The sequence below is a fragment of the Cervus canadensis genome, chromosome 1 (genome assembly GCF_019320065.1).
Source record: "Cervus canadensis isolate Bull #8, Minnesota chromosome 1, ASM1932006v1, whole genome shotgun sequence".
NCBI classification, from domain to species: domain Eukaryota; kingdom Metazoa; phylum Chordata; class Mammalia; order Artiodactyla; family Cervidae; genus Cervus; species Cervus canadensis.
The window spans coordinates 27,590,000-27,617,209 of NC_057386.1; the positions used below are offsets into that span (position 1 = coordinate 27,590,000).

The window sequence follows — 27,210 nt, forward strand, 5'->3', positions numbered from 1 at the left end:
GGTGTGTAAATGTTTAAAACAATGTGACTGAATGGAAGTTGAAACATCTATAAAGATGGCAGTTATGACTCAGTCCCTAAGGACTGTTGAGGGGATGGATGTGCATTTGTATAGTTGTGGCTGTCAGCACAGTGGGAACTGCTTCCAGTTGCCCTTGGCTGTCTGTCCACAGGTACCTTATTCATCCCTCCAGGGTCTGAGCTCTGAAGAGTGGTGACCAGCAGAGTTTTAGAGCTTGCAGCAATGGCAGGAGCACCCCAGCCCAAGACAAGGTAAGACCTGATCTGGACCATGACCGTCTGCATGGTGGAATGGATGAGCAGCTAGTTTTTTGCTTTTTTTTTTTAGCAGCTAGTTTTGTTAAAATGGTTTTGCAGAAAAGGATATCAATGATGAAATCACCCAAAAGAAGCTGGAATTACCGGCAGATTGTGTAGTGGTGAACCTATGGTTTTCTGAGGATATCTTTATGCTGTGAATGACTATTCTGGGGAGTATAAAGTAAGATTCACTGATACTTAGTTTCCTTGCAGGCTATGCTGCAGCAGGGGCAGAATTTGGAAGCCGCAAGGACCAGTGGCAGCCATCAACTTGGACTCGAAAATACAGGCTTCAACGTTTTGTTTTGTGTTGAGTATCAAAGGGGACATTCTTATTGTGAAAGAGCCAAGAAATGGATTTGGCAGCCTTTTTCTAGGACAGTGGAGTCATTAAATTCATAGTTTCATTGTATTGTTCCTTAAGCAAAAGTAGCTTTTTTGTACTTGTAAATATTGTATGCATTTGTTATACTGGGTGAGAGAAACTTCCTGAAATTTGTATCTCCATGCAGTTACCGTAGATGTAATAAAAGGATGCTCTTTGGTATTAAGTTCTTAGAAATGTGTATTTTTGAAGAAAAAGTCAAGTCTGATCACTGCTGACAATTATTGTTCCGTCTCTAAGTCGTGTCGATATTAGTGGTCCAATTAACTCCTTGTAACTTTCCCTTATGGTCAGTTTAAGGTGTTCTCCCCTCTTGAGACTTAGGGCAAAAAATCCCAAAGCATTTAAGGCATCTGTACACAGTCCCTGTTCCTCTGGGCTCTGTCCATTGGCATGAGCTTCCTCTCTCTTGAAGCCCCAGTCTGTAAAGGTCTTTGCTCCCTGGCATCAGATTAGAAGCTTCACTAACCCTCTTTACCTGAGGGGCCTTGGTTCACCAACATCATGGGTACCCGGGATAATTTTCTCCAATTCAGCAATCAGCTGGGCTTTTTGATTGGGCCTGAATGGGTAGGCCTTGGGTGTAGGGACAGTGGGGTGGAGACTTGCTTTTTTTCCCCCCTCCTCCCAGCTGTGGCTGCTCGGAGGCACTTCATCTTTGTGGTCCTGGGGTTTTGGGAATGTGCTCATATTTTGGGGACCCCATGGGAAGGAATTTTATGGGAAATGGTCCTTTTGAAAGGAAGCAAGGCTCACTGTGACCTGTACCCTAGCAACAATCACCTATGAGAAGGTCTGGTAATCTGCAGTGTTTTGAGTGGGTCTTATATTTTGTGCATGCGCTGGTCTGCCCCAGGTTTGCTAGGCAGGCTGCCCTAAATACTGGTGGATTTAGGGAATAGCTGGTACCCTGGGTAGGCCCTGGGATCACATCACAGGCTGAAAGATGGACCTTGTAGATGGTGGGAAGTTTGTTCCAAGGAACCCAAGGCTCCACAAAGAGACACCCTTTAGTCCAGATGGGGAGGGGACTCGTGGGGTCTCTAGGAGCCAGTCCCCTCCCTTAGCCCTTGACCTGGGGTACAGTCAGCATCTGGCTGGGGTTTGCTGGCCTGAATATTTGTAATTCAGGATTGGAAAGTCCTGGGTTAGATGGAGGGCCCCTACTACACTCCTTTCCTGGGGGAGAGCTCTCCTGATTCACAGTAGCTCAGGCTTCCAGCACCTCCAACCAGCTGCACCCACAGGTCTAGGGAGAGTAAGGGTGGATTCCTTTTAAGCCAGGGATGACTTCTCAGGAGCCAGAGGCAGACGTGGGTAGACAGGGGAGATGGAGAGAGGAGGTACAGTGCTCCTTTCCCAGGTGGTTCCATCTGGCTTCCCGTGGGGGTGGGGGGAGGCACTGCCCAGGCCCACTGTGGAGCTCCCCCCCAGGAGCCCCAGCCTGCCTCAGCCATCCCATCCCAGGAGGAGTGACTTTGTCCCGCACGGCTCTGTCACGTCTGGGTTGCACCTACAGTTTCCCTGCCCTCCTGGTCTCTCGTGAGTGTTTCAGGGCCCCCTCCAGGATCCTCTGGGCCCAGGGCCTCGTCCTGGGTCTCATGCCCACTGCCCGGGCCCTCGCCCAGCTCCAGGATGGTGGGCAGGTGGCCCTGCTTGGGGGAGCGCTTGCGTAGGCTGAGCAGGAAGGGCTGGGGCAGCGAGAAGATGTCCACGTTGTTGCCCAGGTCGATCCACGTGACGCTGGGGAACTTCCTGGGGTCTCTGAGGGCGTCGGTAAGGTCGCGCAGCAGAGCCCGCGTCAGCCGGTTGCCGTTGAGGGCCAGTGTGGTCAGCCGGGGCAGCGTGCTGAGCGCCGGCAGCAGCTGCAGAACCATGTCATCCGTGAGGCCCGTGAAGCCCAGCTCCACGCTATCCACCTGCTCCCCGCAGCGCTGCAGGTAGCTGGTCACCCGTTCCAGGTCACGGGAGGTCAGCGGGATGCCTGACAGGTCCACCGTGTTGTCCGGAGGGCTCCCGGCCAGGACCGCCTTGAGGCTGAAGGGGAGACGGGACAGCAGGGTTTGGAGCGAGAGCGGCAGGCTTTTCTCCGGAGGCCGAGGTGGGTCACCTCCAAGAGCCAGCCTCCACTCAGCCCTGTGACTTCAAGAGGTCAGGGACCCCAGGCCCCTTGCATTGCCCCACCTCTCAACCTGGCTGCCCAGTGGGCAGAGGCTGGGGGACCCCAGGGGAGGGTTAGGGTTAGGCAAACGTCTGGGTCTGCCCTGGATGCCTTTCCTCCTACTCATGTGACCTTTACATCCTTAACCTCTGTGCCTCAGTTTTTAAGCTGAAAAATGGAGACAACTGGGTACCACAGGTTGTCATGTGAAATAAGAATGCATTCAGGACAGTGCCTTGTAGAGGAGGTGGTGAATGGGCGAGTTCCCTGATCCACCCAAGAGTGAAATAAGATCTTGGGGGGCCCCTCCTTCAAGACCACCTTCCGGCCAGAAGGAGGATCCTTAGGGAGAGCTCTCAGGACAGCAGGCAGGGGTTGGGGGTGGGTGCAGGGGCCTGGAGCCTGGTGGGGGCTGCTGTCTACCCCCTTCCACTCCCCACCTCCTCCACCACTTGCTCTTCTGCCCCGCCTCTTGTCTTCTTGCTCTGGACCCAGATCTCCTGGTCTCCAGGTACCCAGGTAAACCCCAAAGCTCCAACCCTGGGAAGGACAGGGGGGTGGAGGGGCCCCAGATCGCAGCTTGGACTTCCTGTTGGTCTTGTAGGAGAAAACCAGGCTGAGGTAAGAACTCAGTAGGAGTTACAGCAGAGGGACCACAGGTGCAAAGGCCCTGAGGCTGGTGGAACTCAGCATGTCTGTGAGCCAGCAGGAAGGCCAGTCTGGGGGAAACAGACCTGCACTTGGGGCTGACGGGGAGGCCCTGGCTGGAGTGAGGCTTCTGAACGGAGAGTGGACTGAGCATTCCCGTGCCCTGGGGAGACAGAAGCCCCTGGGTCCCAGCAGAGTTCACAGCCGAGCTTCTCCTTCCTCTGCAACCAGCTCACAAATCTCCTGGCCTTCTGGGTTCCAAGGGTCCTGTCCTGCACTCTCCCAACACTTGGCCTCACCTTGGCCCGACTGGAGGCCCCTGTGCCTACTTCCTCCCCCTGGGAGGGGCCCTGAGGAGTCTTCCCCTGGCTTGGAAGTGGGGGCGGTATCCGGAAGGGAAGGGGGACCAGACCTCTTCTCTGTGCTTCCCCTCCTATCCCATCTGCAGGAGCTGGAGAGGAGCCTGCGCACCAGGACCCCAGTCATTCTGTCCCATGATTCATCCAGAGTATGTTCCCCTCCGCTTTCTCCTATGATGCTGTCCTAGCCCTGGTTCTGTGTCCCAGGGTCTCCTCTGCCTCCAGGGTGCAGGCGGCCACACAACCCCTGAGGGTCCTCACAGCTGCATGAGCCAGGAACTTGGTAGGGTCCGGGACCCTGGGAGACATCAGGAGGGCTGGTGATGGGTGGGAGGAGTACCCACAGTCAGCCCCCACTGCACAGATCAGGGCCTGGATGCCAGAGCCTCTCAGGGCTCATGCCCACCTGGAATGCCCCCCAACCCCCATCGATCCTTTTTCTCCTGCAAGCAGCTCGTGTCCTCTCCCCACTGCCCTGGGAAGGGTTGCTGGACGCCCCCCAGGCCCATCCCGACACAGCTGACTGGGAGCTGCCCTTGGAGGAGGAGGCTGGGGGGCGCTGGACTCACCAAGCCTGGGGCTTCCTCTTCACCAGCCCGCGGTGGCGCCTCCACTGGGAGTGGGGGCTGAGGTGGTACGTCAGCTGCCGGCACAGCTTCTCCATGGAGCCCAGCGCATCGCCCTCCTGCAGACCAACCACACGTCCCTGAGTCGCTGGAGCAGGTGGGGAGCCAGGCCCCTCCCTCCACCTCCCGGCTCTGCAGGACCAGCACGGCCACCCCGGGCTAGCTCGGTGTGGAGACCTGCTGCACTGGCTCCCGGTGGCTGCCCGGAGCAGGGGGCAGGGGTTGCAGACTCATCTGCATGCTGGTGTTAAGTTTCTGTGAATTAGTTGCTGTCGTGAATAAACCTGAGATTTCTGTAAGAGCCGGATTCCAGGTGATGTGACAGGTGACCCCTTAGCCAGAGTCACCACGGTCCCTGCCACTTCCCGACGCCCAGGGCTGTCCTCACTGGCTTTCCTGACAAATGCCCGCTGGGCCCCTCCCAGGTGCTGGACATTTGCTCTGGACACTGGGAGCAAATGTCCTTACCCTCGTATTTCACACGGCAAAGAGGACAATGACATCCTTTACCACGCCTCTTCTGCCCACATCAGCAGTGGGAAAATAAAGGAATGACATCCCCCTTCGTTTCCTGTCTGGTCCACCAGCATTTGAGCTCAAGACCCTGGGTGTTATGGCCTGAACTGTGTCCCCCCAAATTCTTAAACTGAAGTCCTAATCCCCAGCACCTCAGAATGTGGCTGTATTCAGAGACAGGGCCTTGAAAGAGTAATTAAGATAAAATGAGTTCATCGAGACGGGCCCTAATCCTATATGACTCGTGTCCTCATGAGCAGAGACCAGAACACAGCCGTGTACAGAGGAGAGACCATGTGAGCACACAGGCAGAAGACGGCCATCCGCATGCCAAGGAGGGCAGCTTCAGAAGAGAACAACCCTGTTAATGTCTTGATCTTGGACTTCCAGCCTCCAGGTCTGTGAGGAAACACATTTAGTCTGTTTAAGTGGTATTTTTGTCATGGCAGCCCCAGCAAACAAATATGCTAGGTTAGAGGATGCAGAGGGCAGATTTCAGAGACTCCTGCTCTGTCCAAGGGAAGTCAGTTCAGCAGAGAGTCTCCGGCCTGAGAGACTGAGTGGTCCACAGCCTGTGTGCTCACCAGACGGTCCAGGGCCAAGGACCAAGGCCACGGAGTGCCAGGTGTGGGTGCCACCCACTTGCAGAAGGCAGTGCAATGTGGTGGGTCAAACATTACAGTGGCCAGGGCCCACCGGGGCCCCTGACACAGGGCAGGTACTTGGTGAAGACCAGCTTGATTATGACCATTGTCACCATTACTCTGCTGGCAAGAGGCAGCACACAGCTCTCCCCCCTCATCTGCTGTTGGGCTTTCCGAGGTTTTCATTACTCGTGGTCAACCTTGGCCTGAAAGTATTAAGCGGAAAATCCTCGAAATAACTCATAAGTTTAAAACTGCACTGTCCTGAGTAGCATGATGAACTGTCATGTTGCCCCGTTCCATCCTGTTGGGGATGGATAAATCATTCCTTTGTGAGGTGTAACCCACACTGTATATATTACCTACACCGTTAGGACAGAGAACACAGTTTTATACAGTTTGGTACCATCTGTTTCAGGCATCCCCTTGGAGTGCTTCCAGGTGGCACTAGTGGAAAAGAATCTGCCTGCAATGCAGGAGACTGTAAGAGACTCAGGTTGGAGCCATGGGTTGGGAAGATCCCCTGGAGGAGGGCATGGTTATCCTCTCCAGTATTCTTGCCTAGAGAATCCCAGGACAGAGGAGCCTGGTGGGCTACAGTCCATAGAGTTGCAGAGTTGGACACAACTGAAACGACTTAGCACACATACACGAAGGTCCTGGAACATATTCCCTGAGGATAGTGTGGGATCTACTGTATTGAGTAGTTAAGAACATAGACTTGATCCAAACTGTGTGGATCCAAATCCTTGCATTGTCACCTCCTGTGTGACCTTGGGCAAATCACTTGACCTCTCTGTGCCTCTGATCCTCGTCTGTAAAGGGTTAAGCAGGATGGGGCAGCAACCAGCTCACACGGGGCCATATGGAGTTGCAGGGGCCTATGGGGCCTCCAGCTGGGGGATGTGACTGGATTTATGGGCTGGGGGTGAGGACAGGTCTAGCCTGGACACAATCGCCAGCATCTGATTAAACCCCTGGCCAAGGAATGAGCAGAGCAGGCAGACAGGGGGATCAGTCAAATATCAAAGGGGCAGAGGGAGAGCCCAGGGGACGTGAAATGACAGCGAAGGCTCGGCCAGAGAAGCAGGAGGAAGCGGAGCCCTGGGCACCAGGAAGGGGGCTGGTGGGTTCAGAGACCCCACTGGAGACTCCAGTGCGGAGGTGCTGGCCAGCACAGGCTCAGGGATGGTGGTCATGGTGCTGGCCGGGGTGAAGGCCAACTTCTAGGCCAAAGGGAGAAGGGAGGGTGGCACATCTAAGCCAAGGTTCTGCACCTGGGATCCTTTCACAATTATTTGTTTATTTATTTGGCTGCTCTGTGTCTCAGTTACAGCATATGGGATTTTCGACTTTTGATGTAGCATGTGGGATCTTCAGCTGTGGCATGTGGGATCTAGTTCCTTGATCAGGATCAAACCCAGGCCCCCTGCATTGGGAGCACGGAGTCTTAGCCACTGGATCACCGGGGAAGTTCCCTTTCCCTAGGACCCTCGCATACCAGGGTCACCCAGAGCTTCAGAGAACACAGTTGCCTGGGCCATCCCCAGTGATGGGTGGACACTGGGACTTTTAACACCTCCCCCCTACCTCAGCCGAGATTCCCCTGTGCTGCCAGGTGGACCAGTGGGGTGGGATGTGGTAGTCTGCCCAGTATCACCCCCAGGACCACCCGGGCTATTCCAAAACTGAGAAGCGAGCTCCTAGCCCTAATCTTAACCTCTGACCACTTCTCAGGGGTTCCAAATTGGGAGCCACAGACTGTCACTCAAACTTCTCGGCCAGAAGGAAGAAACAGAAAGTTCAGTTCTGTCGCTCAGTGTTGTCTGACTCTTTGCAACGCCATGGACTGCAGCACGCCAGGCTGTCCTGATCATCACCAACTCCCGGAGCTTGCTCACACTCATGTCCATTGAATTGGTGATGCCATCCAACCATCTCATCCTCTGTTGTCCCCTTCTCCTCCTGCCTTTAATCCTTCCTAACATCAGGGTCTTTTCCAATGAATCAATTCTTTGCATCAGGTGGCCAAAGTATTGGAGTTTCAGCTTCAGCATCAGTCCCTCCAATGAATATTCAGTACTGATTTCCTTTAGGATTGACTGGTTTGATTTCCTTCCAGTCGAAGGGACTCTCAAGAGTCTTCTCCAACACCACAGTTCAAAAGCACCAATTCTTCGGCGCTCAGCTTTCTTTATAGCCCAGCTCTCACATTCATACTGGACTACTAGAAAAACCGTAGCTTTTACTAGACCGACCTTTGTCCGTAAAGAAACAGAAAAAGAGGGGGTAAAGAGCCGCCGCAGTGCGCCGGTATCGCCACCAGGGGGCAGCCGCGCACACAGCGCGGTCCCCAAGCTGGGCCTGTGCTCTTGTTTACTAAGCAGGGACGGAAGATGTGGTCAATTTGCAGGGGGCCTGAGGCCAAACATGAGCCTGCGTCGTCAGGGGTGAGCGCGCCTCCGCTTGTCTGAACTAAGATTCAGTGACTCACATTATCTACTAGACACTGTGTACTGCCTCTGGCTTCGCCTACGTCCCAATCCTGTAATCACAGTCATCGTATGAGATGGGTGCCCCTGTAATCCCTCCTGACAAACACGGAAATAAATAAGTCGAGGGGATGGCAGGCCAGGCGACGTGAAGGCTGGCATCAGGATGCAAACCCCGCAGTCACTCTGAGGCTGGGCTCTGCTCTGCCCTCAGGTGATGAATCTTTCTCGAAAGTGAGTTCAAGGTGCTTCTATCCTTTGCAACTAGGAAAGCCCCAAGCAAGCTCACTTAAGTTTTCCCACTCCAGGCCTCTGCCTGCAGGAACAGCTAAGCAGGACTGGCCCAGCGGTGGAGGAGGAGGAAGGAAGGGGGGAGGCGAGGAAGAAGGAGGATGCTGGCCCTTCTCCTCTTACTCTGAAAGCCGTGAGGCCCAGCAGCCCCTCTGTGGGACCAGACCGCACTCCCAAGCTACTGCTGACTGGTCCAGAAGGGGGCACTGGAATCCTAACTTTAGACAAGACTCCTGGAGACTGAACCCTGACAACCCTGAGACATGGGGAGGGGGGTGGGGAGGGGGCAGGAGCAGAGGTGGGGGGCAGGTATCTGTGCTGGTTGGGGTCCCAGAGCCTCTTTCCAGCTTGGCTGCCACTGGGCCCCACGAGCCCCCTTAGTATGGGAAGGATAAGCCCTCTTCCTGGCTTGAGGCAGCCCGCATGGGCTTCTGTTACTTGCAACGGAGTCTTAACCCACAGCAGAGGTGCCAAGGCAGGTTGTGGAATCTGCTCTCTAGGCTTTCCTCCCACCCGTGGAAAAGGAAGGAGGGGGAGGGGTGTGGCACAAGTTGGGAAGACTGGGCACCTGCCCAGTGCTGCTGACCAGAGGCCCCAGAGAAGACCCTGCTTGAGGGGTTCACTGACCTGTCAGGGGAGAGGCCCACCGCAGACCTGCAGGCCCCTCCGGGCGGGGTCAGGCCCCTTCCGATGCCATCTACTGTCTTCACCCCTGACCCCAGGATAACAAGCAGGGCCTTTCACCACTCTGCACCCAAGGCTTCTTCATTCATTCATCAAACACGGCTGCCCTGCCTACTGTGTGCTGGACGCTGCTCCAGACACTGAGACTGTACTGGGCTTTCTGTCTACGCCTCCCCCATCCACTCTCTGTTCTCTGTGCTGGACAGGCTGAGCTTTTACGGACAGACTGCATCACTGGCCCTCTTGCTCCTGACTGCCAGTGTGATCAGCTAATGGGAGGGAGGTCAGAGGGCAGGAGAGAAAGGCCAGGGATTAAGTCTTCTTGTTCCTGCCCTGCTTCAGTTAGCCTCCAAGATAGCCCCACAGATGCCGGACTCCTGGGTGTGTACAGCCTCCTTCCACCAGAGACAGGGCTGATCAGGCGATCCACTATGGCAGTGATGGCATGTGACATCTGAAGCTGGCTCAGAAGACACTGCGCTTCTCCCTTGCTCTCGGGCATCACCCGCTCTGGGATAAGTCAGCTACCCTGACATGAGGGAGCTCAAGCAGTGGACGGGCCGCAGGCAGAAAGCTGAGGCCTCCCACCATTAGCCATGGGGGGTGTGCCATCCTGTCAGTCCCCTTCCAGACTCCAGATACTTGCAGCCTCAGCCAGTGTCCCGAGCCCCCAGCTAGACCCCGAGCTGCCAAGCTGCCGCTGTTCCTGAATCCCCCACCTACAGAGATGGTAAAACGATGCTAGTCCATTGTTCTAAGCCACCACGTTTTAGGGTGATTTGTTATGCAGCAACAGAAAACACAATAAAGTATTAAAAAAGAAACAAAGAGAAAAAAAGGAAGATACAGGGCGGTTTTGGGAGAGGCGTTCTCCTCCCGACTTGGGCGATACAGCTCTGCCCACAGCCCTTCCTCGGTGACGACTTCCTGCTGCTGGTCTCCGGTGTCCCAGTGGCCCAGTTCCATTCCCTGCTTCCTGCCCACAACCGTGGAAATAGTCCCTTATTGTGGCTATTAAGTCGCTAAGTCAAGTCCACCTCTTTGCGACTCCATGGACTGCAGCACGCCAGGCTTCCCTGTCCTTCACCATCTCCCGGAGCTTGCTCAAACTCATGTCCATCGAGTCGATGATGCCATCCAACCATCTCATCCTCTAACGCACAGTGGAATGTGTCACCTGCTTGTGCCAGGAGCAGGATGACTGTGAACAGGCGGACATCCTCTCTTGCCCCTCCGGAGTTTATATTCTAGTGGGCAGAGCAGACACTAGGCCAACAAACACGTCAGCAAGATAATTTCAGAGGACAGTGAGTGGAATGAGAAAATAAACGGGGCTGATCAGAGACCTACTGAAGGGAGGCTGGGCAAAGAAGGCCTCTGAGAGGCACTGCTTAGGCTGAGTCTTAAAGGAGGAGAGGAGAGCTGGCGCAGGAGGCAGCAGAGTCCCGAAGGGCGGAGAGAATCTGGATGCCACAGGAAGAGAGGAGCGTGGGGGCTGGAGTGGAGTGGGAGCGATGGGAGGGGAGATTCAGGCGGATCCAGAGGAGGGGTTGCGAGTTCCTTAAACCACAGCACCACACAGAACGCTTTTCAGGAGGTACCTGGGTGATGCGGTTTACCCCTGCACACGAAGGGCAGAGAGGGCACAGAGTCCAGCTGGAGGCTCTTCCAGCAGCCTGAGGAGGAGGGCCTTGGACTTGGCCTCGACACATTAGAGAACTAGGACTGGTGGGACATGCTGACCGGTGGACAATGCGGGTGCTCCGTCCAAATTGCCCAGGGTCCACTGTTCCCGACTTTGTGCCCGGCCCTTCTCTGCTGTGGCCCTGCCTGGACAACCAGCACTTGCTGGCTTTGCGGTAGCAGCCCTCTACCAACCCACCCCACACCTGCCCCAACGGACCCCCAGTCCTCCTTGTCTAGCCCTCCACCTAGGAATTTTGGCACCAGACACTCTGGAAGCCAGAGAGAAGGCCCTAGACAGAGCTCCAGATGGGGGCGCCACCCTGGAGCAAGGTTCAGCCCCTGGGCACCCAGGCCAGGTGTGGGGTGGACCTGGGAACCACCTCTTGCTCTGATCCTGGTTCTACCCTGATGTGGAGGCCGCCGCAGGACTCCTCCGCCCTGTGCTGGCTTCCTGCTCCTTTCTCCTGCTACAAGGAAGCATGTCTTTTAGAAACTGCTGGAAATTGAGGGATGGGAGAGAAGAAACCAAAACAGACAGGAAAGCCCAAGGGGGCAGCTGACCTGCTGTGGCCGTCCCCTCCCTCCCGGGTCCCAGCCTGGACTGTGGAGCTGGCGGGAAGGGGAATGGATCTCCCACCCTGAGGGGCTGGGCCGCGCCCACAGAGCCTGGAGAACCGCGGAGCCAGGCTGGAAGTGGACCCGAGTGAAGTGGGTGGGTGCAAAATGACACTCGGTCCAGAGAGGAAAACCAGTGGATGTAGTGGGGAGTGTGGTGAACTGAACGGCGGGTATCCTCACACGGCAACTTCGTGTAGACTAGACAGAGCTCACCTCTCGCTGGACACGGTCCTGCCCCTGCGCCCATGGCTGGTGGGCAGAGAGAGGGTTTGGACTGAGCTGTCTCCTCCTGCCCCACCCCCTCTGTGCACGTGTCTTTGTGCAGGATGCAACCTATGCAACTGTACATGGCGGCCCTGACACCAGACAACAGGGGTGGCTACTCAGCTCCAGGCCTTAGAAATGACGAGTATCCCCATTTTCCAAGGGCAGACAATATGGGGATTGTGTGAAATAGTTTTAAATGTTGGCAACAAATCCAGATTTGATGCACCTGGTGGGCTGAACAAAGCCAGCACCGAGGGTGCAGGCGTGTAGCCTCTACCATGGATGCTGGGCCTCAAGTGCCTGCACGAGGGGCCTGGGCAGCATTGACCAGCCCCCCACCCCGGGCACCGGGCTGTTCTGCCCAGGAAGGTGCCTGCCTCACACCCCAGACCTGGCTGGCTCAGACCATGGCTGGCCTACCGGCTTGGGGCAGTGGATGTAGCGGGCCAGGCTGATGATGAGGTCGTGTGTGATGGGGTCCACCAGGTTCCTGAAGCTGGCGTAGCGGTACAGGACGTCGTCCAGCGAGGTTGACTCCATGCCCAGGTCCTGCAAGAGAGGAGGATGGCCAGAGGTCAGCGAGGACCCCCCTCCGCCCTCCCCTGGCGCCCCACCCAGCACATCCAGGGCAGCTCATGGAGGTGGGTTTCAGTCCCTGGGGTTGCAAAGAGACACAACTGAGCGACTTTTCACTCTGTGTGGCAGGCGAGGCTGGAAAGGTAGGAATTGGAATTCAGCCTATCCATATGTGGATGAGAGACCTCTTCCCTCTTGGGGTCTGTTTCCCCATCTGTGAAATGGGCAGATGGACCACGTTTAGCAGTTACCAAACCGTGTTCCAAGGTCTTGGGGCTGGTAAGACAAGAGGGAGGCCAAGGGTCAGCAAGTCTTTGGGCCCAGCTCTTAGCAGAGCCACTCTGCTCGCTGCCCTTCAGTTTTTTTTTTTAAGGCAGTTCTATTGCCAAAGTCTGAAAAACCTGGACTGGATGGCTGCTTGGGTTTCTTGAGTTCCTACCAGCCCTGCCCTATCTTCCCACCCACGTCCTCTCCAGGCCACTAGAAGTCATCCCATCCTGGAAGGACCAAGAAAACCCGACCTGCTAACCCAGGACGCCGGGGCAGGTGTGGGAGGATGTAAGCTGTCCTTTCCCAGAGGCCCCCCGCCCCCAGGGCCATGTCCCGGTCCTCGGTGTCAGTCTGGACCCCTCCCAGCCTGCTGACAGTGGCTCTGTCTCTCCGGGCAGCTCTTATCTGGAGTCATGAAACTGTCGCTGGGGAGGGGGCTGAGGGTGGAAGGAAGGAAGGGGGTGGGGAGGGGGTCTCCCCAGGAAGGCAGACGTGGCCCCGGTCACGCGCTCTGGGTGAGTGAGTCACGGCCACCCTGCCCTGTGAATTCCAGCTGGGGTGGGGCTCCCGAGGTCCCAGGGCGCCGGGTTATGAGAAGCTGCAACAGGGAAAAACCAGACGGGGCCGGAGAGAGGCTGCTGCACTTTTATTGCTTTATTTCTTTACTTAGACCCCACCTCCTGGAGGAGGAAATAGCCGCCGACTCCAGTATTCTTGTCTGCAGAACTCCATGGACAGAGGAGCCTGGTGAGCTACACAGTCCATGGGTCGCAAAGAGTCCAACACAACTGAGCGACTAACACTACACTTTTGACTCCACCTAGGTCCAGTGCTTGTGCTACTTCAGAGCACCTCACACATCCCGAGGACCTTGGGCCACTTCCAGCATCCCTAGTGTCCTCTCCATGTCCCCCACCAAGCTAGTGTACTGGAGACAAATGTGTCATGAGCACACTGACAGTCCTACTGACCCTGCCCACCAGGGACCTTGACGCTCTGCTCTGGCTGCATGTGGGGATGGGGGGATGGGGGGGTGGAAGAATCACATCCACATGTGGCTCCTCCAGGCTGCCCTGGGCATAGCTTTGGCCTGGGAGGGGCTGGTCTGCCTTGCAAATACCAGGCAGTGAGGAGAATCCTGGCTTCCTCATTACGGGTCTAAATGGTGCCGTCTCTAGGACCTGTGCATGTGAGGTTCCTCATCAGGAAACCTGGGCACATCAGCAGGTACCCAGGTTCCCTGGAGTCACCGCTGTGGGCAGCTTGGCACGCAGAGTGTCCCTGGCCTGGGACCAAGCGGGCCAATGGCCAGCATGTGCCATCTCGAAGAAGTGGGGCCCCCACCTGAGCTTGAAGAATCAGGTTTGGGGACTCACTCCAGCGGGAAAGGTGAGGGGTATGGCTTTCCAAAAAGCGAGCAGAGATTCACACAGCGTTTCTCAAAGCGTGAGGGGCGACCCTCAAGACCCTTTCAGGGATTCTCTGGGGTCCTCTTTTCCAAATCGGCATGATGTACATTTTCTCTGTCGACTTCAACCAAAACAACCTACTGGAAGAGACCAAACACAGAGCAGCAGGTATGAGGATTCAGCTGTCTTCCAAGTCAGCCACACACGAAAGAGATTCACAAAACTATGAAATAACGTGGCTCTCTTCACCGTATTTTTTTCTTTTGGAAAATATATTTTCACAAAAATTTACTTCTTTTGCATGCAAGTTTATTAACTTTATTTTTATTTATTTTTTAAAAAAGAATTTCTTCTGGGCTTAGAAACATCAAAGTCTTTTTTTTTTTTTTAATGTGGACCATTTTTAAAGTCTTTATTGAATTTATTACAATATTTCTTCTGTTTTGGGTTTTGGTTTCCTGGCCATGAGGCACGTGGGATCCCAGAGGAGATCAGGTTGGCATGCCGCAACCAGAGGAGATGGAACCCACATCCCCTGCATTGGAAGGAGAAGTCGTAACCAGTGGACGACCAGGGAAGTCCCGAGCTTATTAATTTTAAATGAGTGAATAAATGTATACTTAAAATGTTTGTTTTGATTTCTTCTAGGTAGACAGCCTTTATTAGATATTACCCATACACACACAAAAAAACCTCTTTGAGGCCCTCCATAATTTTAAGAGTGTAAAGATTCCTCAAGAAATTAAAAGTAGAGAATTCCCCGGGAGTCCACTGGTTAGGACTCAGTGCTTCCACTGCCGTGGGCTCAGGTTTAATCGCTGGTCAGGGAATTAAGATCCTGTAAGCCACATGGTGTGGCCAAAAATAGATAAATAAACAACATTAAAAACAGAACTACCATACAACCCAGCAATCACACTTCTGGGTGTATATCTAAAGGAGATGAAAACATACTTCCAAGGAGATGTCTGCATGCCCATGTTCACCGAGGAGCTGCTCGCAACAGTCAAGTCAGAAACAACCTAAATGCCCATCAGTAGGTGACTGGATACAGCAGATGTGGTCTATATATACAATGGAATACTATTCATCCACAAGAAGGAAATCCTGCCATTTGCAACAATGTGGATGGACCTTGAGAACATCATGCTCAGTGAGATAAGGCAAAGACAAAGACAAATACTGTATGATTGCACTTAAATGTGGAATCTAAAAAGAACTGAACTCTGAAAACACAGTGCATTGGGGCTGGGGGTAGGGGAATGGGAGATGGTGTTTAAGGTTCGTACTTGCAACAAGAAGATAAATAAGTTCACAGTACACTGTTAAAGAAATGCACACAGGTCAGCTACAAAAGACAACAGAAGTATTGTAAACATCAAGCTTGCTAAGAGATAAGACCTTAACTGTTACCAACCCTAGAAGACAAAAACAGGGGTGTTGGCTAATGCTACAATAGTATGCAATGGACAATTCATACAATGCAGTATGAATGTATCAGATCAATATAGTATGTGCCTTAAAATTGTTATATGTCAGTTATATCTCAATTTTAAAAAGAGACATAAAGTATAAAGAGGGCTCTTAATACCAAAAACACTTGGAGAATTGAAGGGATAGAAGCAGGGGGTACCCTAGGAGACAGTACGATTCACCATGGTCAAAGGGTGGAAACCCAAGTGTCCATCAACTTCCACAGGTACATGCATAAAAATGTGGGATATGTCTGTGATGGAATGTTATTCAGACATACAAAGGAACAAAATATGACATATGTTACACCTTGGCTGATCCTTGACTTTATGCTAAAAGAAATCAGTCACAAAAGGATCGTTCCACACATACGAAGCAGTCACATTCACAGACGCAGAGTAGAATGGTGGGGGCCAGGGGTTTTGGGGGAGTTGCTGTTTCAGGGGACTGAGTTTCAGTTTGCAAGATTTGAGTTCTGGAAACGATAGTGCAATGGTTTCACAACCATGTGAATGAGCTTAATGATACTGAAGCATAAAGATGGTTAAGATGGTAAATTTTATGTGATGTGCATTTTGCAACAATTCTTTTTTTTTTTAAAAAGGGCTTCCCTGGTGGCTCAGAGGTAAAGAATCTGCCTGCCAGTGCAGGAGACTCCTGTTTGATCCCTGGGTCAGGAAGATCCTCTGAAGAAGGAAATGGTAACCCACTCCAGTATTCTTGCCTGGGAAGTCCCATGGACAGAGGAACCTGGCGGGCTAAGTTCATGGGGTCGCAAAGGGTCGGGCATGACTAGGTGACTAAACAGCAACGACAACTTTTTAAAAAAGGTCCTAAGATGCAGGGGGACAAACCCACAGACACCTTCCTGGGAAAGGAGGGAGCAGAACGGGGCATGTTCATGTGGCAATTATTTTTCCTGCCTGTCCCACCTGGTTATTACAATTTTTCCCACCGTGTAAGAACTAGCTGTGGGTATTTTCTTTAAATTTTCCTTCCATGTCGGGGTCTTTCCATCTACAAACATGGACTTTTCAGAGCCTGTCTCCTCATCAGGAAAGCCGCACTCTGAGTATCTCTTGACTTTCTCTCTTCCCGTGTTCTTACCCACAGCGCACTCCCGTGGAGGGCCTGGGTTTGCCTCAGTCACTGACCTCGTGTCCTGCAGCGTCAACCCCATTCCCACTGCCCCTAGTCAGGACTATGTGCCGGCTAGCATTCTGAATCCTTGCAATTCTTATTTTCCTCGTTAATCTCCCTTTTCACCTTGCCCTGTTGTTTTATTTCCATCTCAGCTTGGCCTCTTTTCGTGACATCCTGGGCTTTTCTCACAAAGTTCATTTCCTCCGGAACCTGCCGTAGATCATTTCAGAGTCAGGGTCTGGCCTCCACATATTTCCCTGACGCACAGGGTTTTTCCCCTACTTGTTCATCCTTGAAGGATGGGCAATCTAGTGAGATCCCCCCACCTATCAAGTCTAGTGTGATGCTGTGATTTACAATGAGAAATACATATGTGAACTTTCTGGCACAGATCTCCTAAACCCTCAGAATTTCCTAAATGATGAGAGAGACAAAGGTGCTTTTTGTTATGAGATGACATTTTTAAATGTTTTTTTGTTAATGAGGTGACTTTTGGAAAGTCCCTTGGTCATCTGGAAATGGGGCTGGTAGCCAGGGGAAGCAACCTTGTCATTAGTGAAAGTGAAGTCGCTTAGTCGTGTCCGACTCTTTGTGATGCCATGGACTGTAGCCTACGAGGCTCCTCCATCCATGGAATGTTCCAGGCAAGAGTACTGGAGTGGGTTGCCATTTCCTTCTCCAGGGGATCTTCCCCACCCAGGGATTGAACCCGGGTCTTCCGAATTGCAAGCAGATGCTTTTACCATCTGAGCCACGAGGGAAGCTCTTGTCATTAGAGGTTGGAAATTTCAGTCCAGCCCCTGACCTCCAGGGAGGGTACGGGGGATGAAGAGTCAGTCACCAGTGGCCAGAGAGGTCATCAGTCACGCTGATGTGATGAAGCCTCTGGAAAATCTCAGGGTTTCAGGTTTCAGGGTCCAGAGAGCTTCTGGGTCTGTGAGCACGGGAGGTGTGGAGAGTGGACACCAGGGGGGCGTGGAAGGTCCTGTCCCTCCCCACACCTGGGTCTGTGCCTCTCTCCTGTCGAGCGGCTCCTGAGTTACATCCCAGTATGTTAAACTAGTGAGTAGAATGTTTTCCTGAGCTCTGTGAACCACTGAAGTGAATTCATCTGACCCGAGGAGAGGGTCGTGGGAACCTACAGCCCAGAGCTGGGCGGTCAGAAGCACAGTTGACCACATGGACCTGTGACTAGAGTCTGCAGCGGGGGTTGTCCTGTGGGACGGAGCCCTTATCTGTGGGGTCAGAGACTCTCGCTGGGCGAGTGTCAGAACTGAGCTGAACTGCAGGACACCCCAACCTGCATGGGGTAACTGTTCGTTGCGGAGAGAATCACACCCGCATGCTGAACTTCTGACCTTGTCCCACGGCTGCCTTCCTGGGGGAAGAGCCGAGTCCACCTCTCAGGTTTTGTTTTGTAAGGAGGCCAGCTTAGTGCGAGGCCACATTCGGGACACTGAGCTGATGCGACTCTGACCTTGGGGAGGGGTGTCTTTGCCCATCACCATGGGCTGGGTCTCCCATACTTCAAAAATGAGGTCCGCAGAAAGCTACTACGTGGTCAGTATCCCAGGACCTCCCTGTCCCTGGCCGAGCCCAGAGGCCACAGTGGACTTCTGGGGGCCATGGCTCTCGGGTTTCCCTCTCCTGCCTGTCTGGTGGAGGCGGCGTCTGAGGGCCGCTTTCTCTGAATACACACAGAGAAGCATGTGGAGGGTCCAGGCAGGGGAGGACTCCAGCAGTGCCGTGTCGACCCCCAAACCGTCACTCTCAAGGGGAAGGGTGGCCGCCTGACTTCCTCAGACTGGGAAGAAGGGGTCCCCTTCCCCCAGGAGGCCTCAGCTTCCTGGGGGAGCTGGGTGGCTCCGTCTGTCTCAACAGAGCAAGAGGGAGATCCTCCCAGGCTGCCCACCTGTCTCTGTTTTCAGGAATTTTCATCTTTTTTTTGGCGTGTCTCCTCAGGTATTTTAGGGGAAAGCTGGGGGAAGCCACACAGGAGGCTGCCACGCACACGCTATTTTAAACCACAACCACCCCCTTCCCTTTTAAGTTCCAGGTTTCAAGCCCGCTCCCAGGAGGGAGGCCCTGCAGGAAGCGAGCTTGTGTCTGTCTGTCTCTTCCAGGCATGAAGCTGCGGCTTCTGCAATTACACAGTCTGGGGAGGGAGCGGGCAGCTGGGTCCGCATATTAACCAGCAGAGGTGGACAGCTGGCGCTGGAGCCGCCGGAGCCTGCGCGCTCACGCTCTCGTGCTCGGGGTGGGTAATAAGGCTGTGAGCACACAGGGTCCCCCGGAGGAGAGTAATTAGTTCAGAGGGCAAGCAGGGAGCCGGCAGGCTGCCGGTCTCCTCCTGGTTCCAGTGCATCAGAGGTCACTCCTCTGGGGAAGGACACAGACTGGGTACTGGCCTCGCCTGGGTGGCCGGCTCCGTGTCCCCTCCCCCTTGACATTCTAGCCGCCTCAAGGATTCCCAGGGGAAGGACTGGAACTGTCGGGTGCCTGCCAGGGGAAGAAGCTAGAGGGTCTCCACGGGCAGGGACCCCGTGCAGACACCAGGCGGCTGCTTGCTGAATGAAGACAATGGCCTCCAAGGAGGGCGGCTGCTGTTCAGTTGCTGAGTCGTGTCTGACTCTTTGCGACCCCGTGGACTGCAGCATGCCAGGCTCCCCTGTCCTTCACTATCTCCCGGAGTTTGCGCAAATTCAGGTCCATAGGGTTGGTGATGCCATCCAACCGTCCTCTGTCGCCCCCTTCTCCTCCTGTCCTCAATCTTTCCCAGCATCAGGGTTTTTTCCAATGAGTTGGCTCTTCACATCAGTGGCCAAAGTATTGGAGGAGGAAGGCAAACCACTCCAGTGTTCTTGCCGTGAGAACAATACAAAAGGAAGGTGTGCGGAGTCTTAAAATGCCAATGGGGATGGAGGAGACGCCTGGGGCCAAGCACACTGGGAGTGTGAGAAACCAAAATGGACGCACCAGTTAAATGGTAGCCCCTGAAAGACAAGTCCACACTTTTAGTCCCTGGAACGTGTGAATAATGTCTAATTTGGAAAAAGGGTCTTTGCAGATTGATTACCTTAAAGTTCTCAAGATGAGATCATCCTGGCTTATCCAGGTGGGCCCTGAACCCAACAACAGGTATCTGATAAGAGACAGATACAGAGGAGAAGGGGACAGCAAGATGGAGGCAGAGACTGAAGTGATGCAGCCACAACCCTCAGCCCTCTAAGGGAGACTAGGCTTGACTTGAGACTTCTGGTCTCCAGAACTGTGAGAGAATAAGTTTCTGTTGTTCTAAGTCACCAAAGGGTTTCCCTTGATGACTCAGTGGTAAAGAACCCACCTGCCAATTCAGGAAGACATGGGTTTGATCCCTGGGTCAGGAAGATACCCTGGAGTAGGAAATGGCAACCTACTCCAGTATTCTTCCGGGGATAATCCCATGGACAGAGGAGCCTGGCAGGCTACAGTCCATGGAGTTGCAAAGAGTCAGATGCAACTAGACAATAACAAGTCATCAAATTAGCAGTCCTGGGCAACAACGGATGGAAATGGAAGTGACGTGTTTCTCCACGATGCACCTGGATGACAAGAAAAGGTCAGGCCAAGTGGGCTGGAGCCCTTTTCTCCTCTGACCGCTGCTGACCTCAGCCAGGAGCACAGCTGCGGGCACCTGGGAGCATCACCGGCAGAAATGTCCTTGTTGTTTTCACAAGTCCTGGGTCCTCTCTGGATGAGTGCACCCCAACACACTCTCCCTTGCTGTCTGCTCCCAGAGGTGGGACTGGGCTGGTCAGAGATGGCTCCAAGCCCAATATGAGAAAGTATATTTAAAAACAAGTGGTAAAAGAAATCAATGGGCATCCCCGGTGCCTCCATGGTAAAGAATCTGCCCCCCAGTGTGGGAGACTTGGGTTCGATCCCTGGTCTGGGAAGATCCTGCATGCCATGGAGCAACTAAGCCAGTGCCCCACAACTATTCAGTCTGTGCTCCTGAGCCTGGGAGCCGTAACTACAGAGCCCGTGCCCTGCAACAAGAGAAGCAGCTGCAGTGAGAAGCCGATGCACTGCAACTAGAGAGTAGTCCCCGCTCTTCGAAACTACAGACAAGCCCACTCGCAGCAACAAAGACCCAGCATAGCCAAAAGTAATTAAATAAATAAAATTATTAGGGAAAAAAACATCCTGACACATGCTCCAACAGAATGAACCTTAAGGACATTATGCTAAATGAAGCAAGCCAATCACACAAGGGCTCAGATTGTATTATTCCACTCCTCGTATGAAGTCCCTAGAGGAGCTGAATCCATAGAAACAGGAAGTAGGATGGAGGCTGCCAGGGGCTAGGGGAGGCGGTGTGGAGTTGGTGTTTAATGTGGACAGAGTTGCAGTTTGGGAAAACGAAGAGTTCTGGAGGTGGATGGTTGCACAGATAATGTGGATGTGCTTAATGTCACTGAACTGTACACCTCAACGTTGGTTAAAGGAAGTTTTATGTCATCTATGCTTTACTACAGTTAAAAAAAATCAAATGGTGAGTTCACAGGCCCTGGAGGTATGTAAGAAGCAGAGAGATCTCTTAGCTCAGTGGTGGCAGGATTTCTGTACCAGGAGGGAAGGAGGCCTCTAAGGACTCTCTCTCCCTTCTGGCTCCCTGGGAGTCGTCGTTAGTGTGGCCTTGGATGCAAGATCCTGGAGCCAAGGGTGTGCGGCGTGTGCCATCCAGGACGACATCCAGGAGGAAGCTGAAGAGGGGGGCCTTGAGGGAGGAAAGCACTGGGAAGGACCATGAGAGGAGCGGCAACAGACAGAACCCAACCCAGAGAGGAAGCCACCCAGATGGGGGAGTTGGAGGAGGAAGAGTTTGGGAGTGGGAGGTGGAGGTGGAGGACAGCAGAAACAGGAAACTGGAGGCCCCTGGAGACCACCACCTGGAGGTGGCACTTGGCCTGTGGCTCCCCTGCTCCTTGACAGGGTCCTTAACTCAGACGGGGTTGAATCAACCAGGACAGGGGAGTGAAGCAGCTCAGATACACTCAGAAATGTGTAAATCTGGCATCTCACACATTTTGTAACCTTTTAGAGGATCAAGTGGGCTTCCCGAAGAAACTGCCTGCCAAAACAGGAGATTTAAGAGACTTGGGTTCAATCCCTGGGTTGGGAGGATCCCCCCAGGGAGGGCACGGCAACCCACTCCGGTATTCTTGCCTGGAGAACCCCCTGGACAGAGGAGCCTGGCGGGCTTCAAGTCCATGGGATCGCAAAGACACAAGTGAAGGAACTTAGCGCCCACACACAGAATCAGGTAAGTCAGAGAACCTAACATGAGAACTGCAGTTCCAATTTGAAAGGGGTGAGTGAGTAACTGAGGTTGGGCTTATGATTTTAAGCAGCTTGCCGAGGGAGGATTTGGCTGAGTCTGTGACAGTTTTCAAATGTTTAACAGAACTTCATATCTACCCTATTCATAATTTTAATATGTTACATTTTAAGAACTGCGTAGGAGCTTGGGAAAGTCCTGCTTTTTAGGATGGCTATTTACAAACTTAGGAAAACTGGACATACTAAATTTGTAAGATCACTAAGATATCTAAATAAATTTAGTTAACGAAGTTATAAGCCTCCTATCCTTAAATGTGACCATTGAAATCTACTAGATTCATAAACAGAATAATGGCATTTGTAGGTTAAACTTAAAATGTTTGGGAAATGGTAGGCTTTAAGTTTTTCAGTTCAATATAGTGAATTGTAACTGAGAAAATCAAGCACCCATGAGCACTGTGTGTATATGTGTGTATATATGTGTGTGTATACATATATGTGTGTAGTGCGTGTGTATATGTACATGTGTGTATATGTGTATGGATGGGTGTGTATATGTAAATGGGGTGTTTGTGTATGTGTGTGCAGATGTACATATTGATGTGTGTGTGCGTGGAGCGTGTGGTGTCTGCACAAAAACTCCCCAAGGACACAGTAAACTTCCCAGGGACACAACAATGAGGCTGAAGCCTGCTGGCAGGCAGCTATCCTTATGTCCTCAGGGAAAGAGGCATTGAGCGCCCACACCCATGCCCACACACTGACTTTGGAAACACCAAACAGCAAAGCAAAAGTCATAAAAGCAACCTCTGCCCTGGCCTCTCCTTGAAGGAAACTCACCAGTGTTGGCCTGCTTGCTGGCGAGGCCACTCCTGCTGGGTGCAGGGGAGGAGCTGGAGCCCAGGAGATACCCTGCAGGCCCCAGTCACCACTGCCCCTTGCCTGCTGGCCCACCTGGCTGAGGGGCATGGATGGGCTCTGGTCCCATCGCAGAGCCTGTTCTCATCCCCCAGGGGTGGCTGGTAACCCCGGCGCTCCCATGACGACTGGCCCTGCCGGGTCTGAAGGTGGGCAGGCGCCCCTCCTCAACCGTGACAAGTGCCCGCGGGTCTGCTCTCCCCGCCAGGATGCAGCAGGCCGGCGTCATGGCTGTGTGCTGTTTGTGTTTTAACTTTGAAGTCTTTAAAATAGACACCCTCTGCACAAAGCAGGCCTCTGGAAACACATGTCTGACCGCTGCCAAGTGTAATTCAATTAAAATCCAAGAAGCAGCAGTAGCAACAAACAAAAGGACGCTTTCTCTTCAGAAAATCATAAAATCAGCTGGAGGTCCAGTAGGCCTGAGGGGGTCTGCTCTGCTCTCTGTGGTCATGGGTCCACCCAGGCTCTGCTGGGGCGTGACAGGGGCCCCCAGGCCCAGGCTTGAGTTAGCCCCTAGGTCAGTGTGGCCCTGGGCACCCTCCCGTCCCGCTGCACGACAGCAACCCCACCTACAAGTGAGCTTGTCACCAGCTCTTTCTTCCCAGAAGGTGGGAGAGACCAGCAGAAGAGGCCTGGATCACCAGGGTTTGGAACCCAAAGAAGAAATTCAGCAAATAGCACTGCATTTCCCCCACAGGACCTTTCAGCTACTGTGCTTTATGACTCTGAAAGGTTGGTGGCATTCCCACTATTATACTCCCCAGTCTTCCTTTCCAGTCCCAACCAGCCCTGCATCTTGTGGGTCTGGGATTCTACAGAAACATTGGGGCCAGCGGGTACCTGAGGTCTACCGGCTCCTACACTTCATGGATTCTCAGCACTCTGTCATCCATCCTGCATCCTCCAGATCTCTACTTAGGAAATAATCTGTCGCTGAAGCCTTCTGAAGCACACTTTAGCCCATTTGTCTCTCTTGTGGTTAATGTTGTCCATTTTAAATGAAAGGTTTGGTCCATTGTGGAGGGAAATGTAGGTGACAAAGAGGTGTGTGTGGGGGGGCGACTTCCAGGCTCCTTCTGTCTGGCTCCCCGACACCCTGCTTTCCAAGCAGGACAGACCTCATGGGAACAGCCTGTTTCTCAGGGTGAGAAGTCAAGGACCTGAGGGTTGTGAGCGAGTGGCAGAGACGGGGGTGGGGTGGGCCCTGGAATTTCTTACGCCACCTCCCACAGCTGCCAGCCCTTGGAGAACATATATAAGTCAAGGTTGTCCAGAGAAACAGAATTGATAGGGTGTGAGTAGGTGAGAGGGAGAGGAGGGAGGGAGGTGTAAGGAATAGTGACCGTGGGATCCGGCAAATCTGAAACCTGGATGGCAGGCTGGGACCCCAGGAAGAGCTGCTGCCACCACCTCCCCCAGTCTAAAAGCAGCACCCCTGCCCCCAATCTTTCCTCTCAAGGTCTTCAACTGATTGGACAAGGCCCACCCGCACTGTGGAAGGTCACCTGCTTTACTCAAGGTTGACTGATTTAATGCTGCTGCTGTGTGTGTTAGTTGCTCAGCTGTGCCCTACTCTTTGTGACCCCATGGATTGTAGCCCACCAGGCTCCTCTGTCCACAGGATTCTCCAGGCAAGAATACTGGAGTGGGGAGCCATTCCCTTCTCCAGGGGATCTTTCCAACCTAGGGATCCAACCTGGGTCTCCTAAACTGCAGGCAGGTTCTTTACCATCCGAGCCACCAGGAAAGCCTGACTTAATGCTAATCTCATCTAAAGAATACCTTTGCAGCAACATCTAGACTCATATTTCACCAGAAACTGGGTACCATGACCTCACCAAGATGGCACATAAAATCAAACACTCCCTCACACTGAGAGTCTTTACCACTTCACTTTTAATTTTCTTTGTATTTTGGCATGTGAGACGGTTCCCCAACCAGGGGTTGAACCCAGGTCTCCACAGTGAAGGCCCCAAATCCTAACCACTAGGCCACCAGGGAACCCACAGGGTCTTTACCACTTTCAATCTCTAGGTCAGAGGCAAGGCCCCGGGCACAGCTTCCAAGAACCCAGGTAAGCAGAGACGAGTCACACGGGACGGGAGGTCCAGCTCGAATCCAGCTCACACCCAGGTGCGGGGTTGGGGAGGGAATTGCAGGGAGAGGAGGAAAAGGCCCTCCAGGCTCCTGGCTGAGGGTGAGCCCTGCCCATTTCCCCAAGGCCTTTTCCCAGGGCAGTCGGGAAGGCAGGAGTGGACCAGGGAAGGAGCTCTGGCCGGTGGACTCTTCCCCACCCTGCTCCTCCTTGGGGCCTCACTGCCCCACAAGTGGAAGAACCTGGGGCCACAACCAGCAGTATCAGTGAGTCCCAGAGACTGCAGGGCGAGGGGAGTGTCCCTGGGGAGGGAGCGGCTCTGCCCGTCTCCGGGAGTCACGGAGTCTGTCCTCATTTTCCAAGGACTCTGGGAGGGTGCAGGTGGAGGTGGGTGGAGTGAAAGAGCCCAAGCGACAGGCCCATGAAGGCCCAGAGCTTCCTCCCAGGGTCTCAGGCTCCCTCCCGTACCAGCGCCCCTGGGTTCTGCCCACAGGTTCTCCTCAGTGGCCGAACTCCCTCGAGCAGGGCCCACGCGCCACACACCTGCTCTCACGTCCCCAGCCAGCTGCCCCTGCTCCTCTGGGTTTCCCGGCCAGCTGCCACCAGTCTTCCAAAAGCTGTTTCTCTAATTCCACCCCATTGCCCCCTCTCCTATTCCAGGCCGTCCCCCACCTCCCAGAGCCCCGTGCCCCTCCGAGGGCCCCCACGTCTGAGCCCTGGCCCATGGACCAATCCTCCCACTGAGACACGTCACAGCACAAATACCTTTATCAAGCTCCCCATGCCTGACCGGCCGATTCTCAGCCAGCAGGCGATTTCTAGAGACGTGAGAATTCTCACAACGGGTAACTTGGAACCTTCCGTGTCTGTTTCCATCTCCAAGAACCTTCCCCTCCCGATGGTCTCTAGGCTGGCAGCTGCTTGGAAACCCCGTGGGAGTTTTTACCCCGAAACTCCACAACTCCAGGAGAAAATGGGGATGAGGTCTGCAACTGAGAATGACAGGAAATCCAGAAGACAGGCTTATCCCAGGAAAACTCAGCTGAAGGGAGTTCTTTTATCTGGAGAGGTGGATGGAGGTTATTTACAGAAAATGGGGAGCATCCAGAATGCATGCATGCTAAGTCACTTCAGTTGTGTCTGACTCTTTGTGACCCCATGGACTGCAGCCCGCCAGGCTCCTCTGTCCAGGGGATTCTCCAGGCAAGGATACTGGAGTAGGTTGCCATTTCCTTTTCCACAGAGACAGGGATGTAAACAGTCTGGGAAGCTGGAGGGGAATTCCTGGGTCCCCAGGACATGGGTGGGGAGTGGAGATGATGGGAGCTTAGCAAGGAAGGAGTTTAGAAGGTCCCTGTGCTCCTAAGTCCTATGGGCCTGACTCCAGACTCACTGAAGGTGTCTTTGACTCTGTTCGACACCCATGGGAGAGGCATGAGTGTTGGGCTGGAAGAAGGTGCCCAATTGCTTCAGCTTCCCAATTAAGGAGGAAGGGGACAAACGCCCAGCTCAGAAGCAGAAATTATCCCATTGTGGCTGGCATTGCACTGCTGCCTGCTTCAGGTGACATGGGAAGGCGGTGCCTGAGAGGCCACATGGGAGAAGGGCTGAGCCTCCTGACGGACTTCAGCTGATACAGACTGAACTTCTGCACGCCTTCACCAAGCGGCTAAGTACAGCTGTGCAGGGTGTGCACTGCACAAGGGTGTCTGGGTGGGGTTGAATTTGCCGAGCTTTGACTGTGTCTCTGCCAACCAGACAGGTGTCTCCTACTTCTCACAAAGGCACTGTGTGGGCCTGGGGTGGCCTTACGTCTCCTTGGAGGCAACTGAGGGGATGAGGCATCCTTGGGCCCTCTGCACTCCTCACTGAATGGCCTTCATACCTCCAGTCCTTGGCTGCCAGGAGCAGGAGTGTGGCCACACTCCATGGAGGGGCAGTGAGCTCATGAAACATGCCCCTTACAAGGACGACTCTCTCTTCAGGCTGGGTTCTGCTCTCCTCTTCCTCCAATATTCATCTTGGCCACCACAATCTCAACATCTTATTTTAACAAACAAGCCACTGAAAAATGTACCAGTTAGGTCTTCCCCGGTGGCTCAGTGGTAAAGAATCCACCTGCCAATGCAGGAGGTGTGGGTTTGATCCCTGATTTGGGAAGATCCCACATGTCAGAGAGCAACTAAGCCCGTGCGCCATAACTACTGGGCCTGTGCTCTAGAGCCTGGGAGCTGCAACTACTGAAGGCCACGTGCCCTAGAGCCCGTGCTCTGCAACAAGAGAAGCCATTGCAATGAGAAGCCC

At 53.6% G+C, this 27,210-nt stretch overlaps 1 protein-coding gene and 1 non-coding gene across 2 annotated transcripts in view; one reads left to right on the forward strand and one right to left on the reverse strand.

Annotated features, from left to right (window-relative positions):
* The first annotated feature begins 387 nt into the window (after positions 1–387).
* Positions 388–461, forward strand: LOC122425662. Its single transcript, XR_006264947.1, has one exon. It is a non-coding gene; the product is annotated as a small nucleolar RNA SNORD65 (small nucleolar RNA).
* A 406-nt stretch (positions 462–867) lies between these two features.
* The window catches only part of LRRC75A (leucine rich repeat containing 75A), a 33,825-nt gene continuing 7,482 nt past the window's right edge, over positions 868–27,210 (reverse strand). The window contains exons 2-4 of the mRNA XM_043473417.1: positions 12,118–12,246; positions 4,443–4,558; positions 868–2,742 (exon numbers count right to left, since the gene is read on the reverse strand). Of these exons, the coding sequence (XP_043329352.1) occupies positions 2,202–2,742; positions 4,443–4,558; positions 12,118–12,246 (786 nt within the window). The 3' untranslated portion in view covers positions 868–2,201. The remainder of the gene's footprint in view (positions 2,743–4,442; positions 4,559–12,117; positions 12,247–27,210) is intronic.